The 6,000-nt window shown below is 39.0% G+C and overlaps 1 protein-coding gene across 1 annotated transcript in view; it reads right to left on the bottom strand.

The window, feature by feature from the left end:
* Positions 1-220: 220 nt before the first annotated feature.
* LOC124545242 (WD repeat-containing protein WRAP73-like) overlaps positions 221-6,000 on the bottom strand; it is an 84,131-nt gene continuing 78,351 nt past the window's right edge. Inside the window, exon 7 of the mRNA XM_047124114.1 lies at positions 221-712. Coding sequence (XP_046980070.1) covers positions 498-712 — 215 coding nt within the window. The 3' untranslated portion in view covers positions 221-497. The remainder of the gene's footprint in view (positions 713-6,000) is intronic.

Here is a 6,000-nt window from a genome sequence, read left to right as displayed (position 1 = left end):
TGTAATCTAACATTAAATACAGGATGTATCAATTTCCTTATTAAATATTTATTAAAAAAAAAAAGAGTACAGTTATTGCAATACTGCTGTTACATGTACAGAACTTTATAAATACCATCTGTTTCATGATTCATGATTCATGGAGAAAAAATACGTACAACAATGACTCAACATAAACAACTTATATGTGTTGAAGTGAGTCATACATTCCAACTCTGCTTTAAAAATGTAATGCAGTATCTTTTAAACAGGCATGAGCAAGCCAAAATATGCAAGCTAGATATACCGGTACATAAAACTAAGTAGATTAATCAATAACAGTATCACCTTACTAAACAACTGAAACTGAACAAACAATGTTTCAGTAAAATAAAATCCCTGACAACACAAATATCAAAAGCCATCTATTGTCCAAATGATGCAGATAATCAATAGAACTTTAACACTTCAATCAAAACAGTCCTCAGTACAAAGGCATCTCCAAGTGTCTTGAAGATTTACTTTGAATAGAGAATGACAAATCGAGTTCTACCTACAAGGACAGCATACCGCCCAAATGGGTCACACAATATCCTCTTCACTAAAACTTCACCAAGAGCTGATCCATTGGGTACTGTCATCCATTTTGCTCCTTTAGTGACATTTAGAATGGTGATGGTAGAAGTGTTAGTAGTTGATAGCAAACATGCTTTCTGTGGATCCCAGATCATACCTAAAATGCAATAAAGCAAACATCTGTAAAATTAATTCTTAGCAAACATTAGCTGGTACATCAGAAACAATAAAAGTTGAATAAGCAGTCAAATTGACTATCTCCTGAGAGGGCAGTACAAATGATATTCCTGTTACTATGACACAACACACTATCACTAAACAAGCACACAATGAGCTTCTGAAGTTTTCTCCACAACAATAAAAGTTATAAGAGGAGGGCCCCCAAAGTATTTTGACTGGGACTAGTAAGCAACAAACAACTTTCAAGTAACAAAGCCTCAATATACTTTCTTTTATGCCTCGATCTGAGTACCATTCACCAACAAATAAATGACATAGGAAACAAAAGAAACACATTTTTTACGGGCAAGTAGAACACTCAAATACCAAATAAATTGTAAATAGTGAACCATAAAAGCAATTCATAGAAACTAGAAAAAATTAAATAAGGATGGCTGGACCACAATTTGAACTTCACCCATCAAGGGCGGCGGGGGGGGGGGGGGGGGGGGGGGGGGGGGGGGGGCGAAAAATCCAGTACTTCAACCAGTACTTCAGTTTGCTGATATAACAATTTATTAAGTCAATTATCATTTAAACATACATAAATTATGTTCATCTTGCATTCACAAATATCTACTTCTAGTTGCCAAAATGTCAATGTTCAAAAAAATAATTTGATTAATTTAAAATTTCAATATAGTGCAAGCCAGTAAATAAGAAAAACTGTCACAAACTTCAGAATTATATATAAAGTGCACATCTGATGCTGGATATGAGAGACAAGTTACTGGACATTTGTTGAACACTCAGTACAATATGTCCCTCTGAAACTCATTTCTAAAGGACTCGTCCCTCCTTTCCAAAACCTCTCCCTCCTTACAAAACAAATAGTTATGAAAGCTAGGGACAATTTTTTTCCCTACTTTTAAGGTGTAGATGCAGGACTGACCAACCAATTCCATGTCACTGCAAGCGAATTCTGAAGAAAATTTTCACTTTTGATACAAAGCAATACTTTTTAGATAGAGAAAAATAAATATCTCCAGTTTAGATTAAAAAAGGTCACCCTGTCTTTGATTAATGCAGAAAGCGGGTAGGATAGAACACTAACTGAAATCAGCGACAGACTCAATGAGACCTGGAAGTATATCTGTTGTAACTGCGTTGTTGTTAGTATCCTTAGTGGCTTACTGAAATGTTTTCAGAGTTTTATCAAAGACTATCACATTTTGTTCTTATTACATCCTTCCTTGTAACTGCTACTTAATACTCAATGGAACCTCATATTAAAGGTTCATTTCCTCACATTGTAATCATAAAATCAACAATGAAACACTGAGCAACAGTTATTGAGTTCCACAATGTGATTTCCAAATCCTATTCTTGCTTCCTTAATGTTAAACATTTTTTCAGATCCTGTTTTGTTTATGAACTCTCTCCTGCACTGCGGTCATTTTTCTCCAGAAATTAAGATATTGATTTTATCTTAGTTAAGTGGCTCCATTTGTAAAGTGCCACTTAGTATATTGTTGAACACCACACCTGCTCGAATTCCTTTTGTAAACTTTTATGTTGTATCATCAGAATGCAAATTAAGTAAACTTTTTACAACAATTATAGATTTCCTGTTTCCAAATGGATTGTCACTTAACTTTGATAAAACATGACCAAGCCAAGTAATACCACAGTTCAGACAAGGAATCTTACCCTGTAAGCAGTGCTTTACATTTTCATTTGGCCCTGGGAAAATTTCCCTGCAATTTACCTAAATCATTAGTTTAATGCCAGATTGGTTCCTTCAGCAAGAAGCCGGCCTCATCCAACCTGAGGTAGTGCTGCAACTTCATCTCACAGTCAATTGTATGTTAAACTATAAGTTTGTTTCCCATCATTTGGGTAAAATAAAGAGCATAAATTTCTGTATCAAAGACCACTTATCAATAACCAAAGAGCTAGTAATAATTAGTAAATCAAACATAATTTGCTTACATTGTATGATAATTTGCAAAATCCTTTGCTACACACACTAGTTAGAACTTTAATTTCTTATAACATGATACTCTTAAGCAAATAATATCAGTAACTTCTGCTCTGCATTAATGTCCTACAAAGTTAATACCATATGAGGTTAACATAAGCAGAAACAAGTTACTAACTTACTGTATAAGTCAAGAACAGTCCCAAAACACTTACAGGTAACCAAATAGTTAGATATATTGTCAACATATTCAGTACATCTACTGCCTTCTCATTACTTTTATGTACTTATTTCAGAATAAAAAAAGTCTTGTTTGTAGAATTATTTAATGTCAATTTCAACATTAAATATCAACACTGACATTAAATAATTCTGCAACCAAGGCTGTTTCGATACTGGTTTCTGTAGTGCCCTGCCAAAATGGAATGGCATAATTTTTACTTTTATGTACACTGCCCTTATTGCTTGATCTTTAATGTCTCCTCTCTAATGCCATAGGTGTCAATATTTTGTAACACAGTGAACCACAGCATTGTAAATATCACAATGATTCTAAGACCCATGTTTGGGTTTACTGTTCTTCGCAGTTCAACAGAACTATTATATTCTGACAGTGTAATAATGTTAATTTCATAATTGTTTTTGTACACTGTCAAAATATAGTTGATGGTAGAGAATTACATGCTATGATTACTTCCATGATGTAAGAGTGCCTTCACTGTAATGGCAGAATTTGCTATGCTATGGCTCACACTAAGATATAATAGTCCGTGTTTTTAATTCAGTTGTTCATAAGTTTACTTCCGCAGTACAATATCTAGCCCTTATAATATATAGACAATTCCACAATTATAGCCAAATTAAAATAACATATGTTAAATTTGAGCATGACTGATTACAGTTAGAAAAACTGCTTTAAGACAACGAACTTGTCAAACTGGATGATAAGAGTGTCTTCAGCAGAAGAGGTTTTTCATGTGCATCCTAGGGCATCCTTACATGAAGAGCAAGAAGTAAATAACATTCCAGTAGCTTCTAATAATAACTAGGTAACTGTCTTCCCATTCTAATATTCTCTTGCTTCAAAAGACTGCAGAGTTATACACAGAATGTTGACTGAGTTCAGTCTGTAGACCTGTAGTCTGTAAATACTCCAGCAACATCAAATAATATTCATAATCCTTCTTTTCTTTTTTTACCTAGTTGTAGTAAGGAAATTTGGGAGAAGAGGACTGAAGAGGGTGTAACAGAATAGAAGCTGATACCACAACAATTTTAATAAAAATTATTTTAACTTATTTTTTTATTTACAAATTTAAAGAAACACAAGTAGATTGAACATTTCAGTGTCAAAACTACTTTTTCTACATCCAAAAATATTGCAGCTCTCTTTTTCACCAAGAACTACATTCACTGTCTCACCCTATTTTAGCAAGGTATTGGTATCCAGTGTTTGGCAGGTATGATGTATGGGTGTTGTATTTGTTTATCTTCTTTTTTACCACCCATCCACTGACACAAAGAGGACATTTTCCTCCCTCTGACACTGAGAAGATCTTTTCCTCGCTCCACCCCAACTTACTCATTTTTAGAAGTAAGGGATGGATTTCATATATCATGAAACTTCCTGTAAAGCTGTGAGTACTGGGCGTGAGTCGTGCTTCGGTAGCTCAGTTGGCAGAGCACTTGCCCGCGAAAGGCAAAGGTCCCGAGTTCGAGTCTCGGTCGGGCACACAGTTTTAATCTGCCAGGAAGTTTCATATCAGCGCACACTCCGCTGCAGAGTGAAAATCTCATTCTGGAAACATCCCCCAGGCTGTGGCCAAGCCATGTCTCCGCAATATCCTTTCTTTCAGGAGTGCTAGTTCTGCAAGGTTCGCAGGAGAGCTTCTGTAAAGTTTGGAAGGTAGGAGACGAGGTACTGGCAGAAGTAAAGCTGTGAGTACTGGGCGTGAGTCGTGCTTCGGTAGCTCAGTTGGCAGAGCACTTGCCCGCGAAAGGCAAAGGTCCCGAGTTTGAGTCTCGGTCGGGCACACAGTTTTAATCTGCCAGGAAGTTTCATATCAGCGCACACTCCGCTGCAGAGTGAAAATCTCATTCTGGAAACATCCCCCAGGCTGTGGCTAAGCCATGTCTCCGCAATATCCTTTCTTTCAGGAGTGCTAGTTCTGCAAGGTTCGCAGGAGAGCTTCTGTAAAGTTTGGAAGGTAGGAGACGAGTTAATGGCAGAAGTAAAGCTGTAAGTACCGGGCGTGAGTCGTGCTTCGGTAGCTCAGTTGGCAGAGCACTTGCCCGCGAAAGGCAAAGGTCCCGAGTTCGAGTCTCGGTCGGGCACACAGTTTTAATCTGCCAGGAAGTTTCATATCAGCGCACACTCCGTTGCAGAGTGAAAATCTCATTCTGGAAACATCCCCCAGGCTGTGGCTGAGCCATGTCTCCGCAATATCCTTTCTTTCAGGAGTGCTAGTTCTGCAAGGTTCGCAGGAGAGCTTCTGTAAAGTTTGGAAGGTAGGAGACGAGGTACTGGCAGAAGTAAAGCTGTGAGTACCGGGCGTGAGTCGTGCTTCGGTAGCTCAGTTGGCAGAGCACTTGCCCGCGAAAGGCAAAGGTCCCGAGTTTGAGTCTCGGTCGGGCACACAGTTTTAATCTGCCAGGAAGTTTCATATCAGCGCACACTCCGCTGCAGAGTGAAAATCTCATTCTGGAAACATCCCCCAGGCTGTGGCTAAGCCATGTCTCCGCAATATCCTTTCTTTCAGGAGTGCTAGTTCTGCAAGGTTCGCAGGAGAGCTTCTGTAAAGTTTGGAAGGTAGGAGACGAGGTACTGGCAGAAGTAAAGCTGTGAGTACCGGGCGTGAGTCGTGCTTCGGTAGCTCAGTTGGCAGAGCACTCGGCCGCGAAAGGCAAAGGTCCCGAGTTCGAGTCTCGGTCGGGCACACAGTTTTAATCTGCCAGGAAGTTTCATATCAGCGCACACTCCACTGCAGAGTGAAAATCTCATTCTGGAAACATCCCCCAGGCTGTGGCTAAGCCATGTCTCCGCAATATCCTTTCTTTCAGGAGTGCTAGTTCTGCAAGGTTCGCAGGAGAGCTTCTGTAAAGTTTGGAAGGTAGGAGACGAGGTACTGGCAGAAGTAAAGCTGTGAGTACCGGGCGTGAGTCGTGCTTCGGTAGCTCAGTTGGCAGAGCATTTGGCCGCGAAAGGCAAAGGTCCCGAGTTCGAGTCTCGGTCGGGCACACAGTTTTAATCTGCCAGGAAGTTTCATATCAGCGCACACTCCGCTGCAGAGTGAAAATCTCATTCT

The sequence above is a fragment of the Schistocerca americana genome, chromosome 8, assembly GCF_021461395.2.
Source record: "Schistocerca americana isolate TAMUIC-IGC-003095 chromosome 8, iqSchAmer2.1, whole genome shotgun sequence".
Lineage (NCBI taxonomy): Eukaryota > Metazoa > Arthropoda > Insecta > Orthoptera > Acrididae > Schistocerca > Schistocerca americana.
Note: the sequence above shows the minus strand (reverse complement) of the source record. Positions and strands in the feature narration are given on the sequence as shown.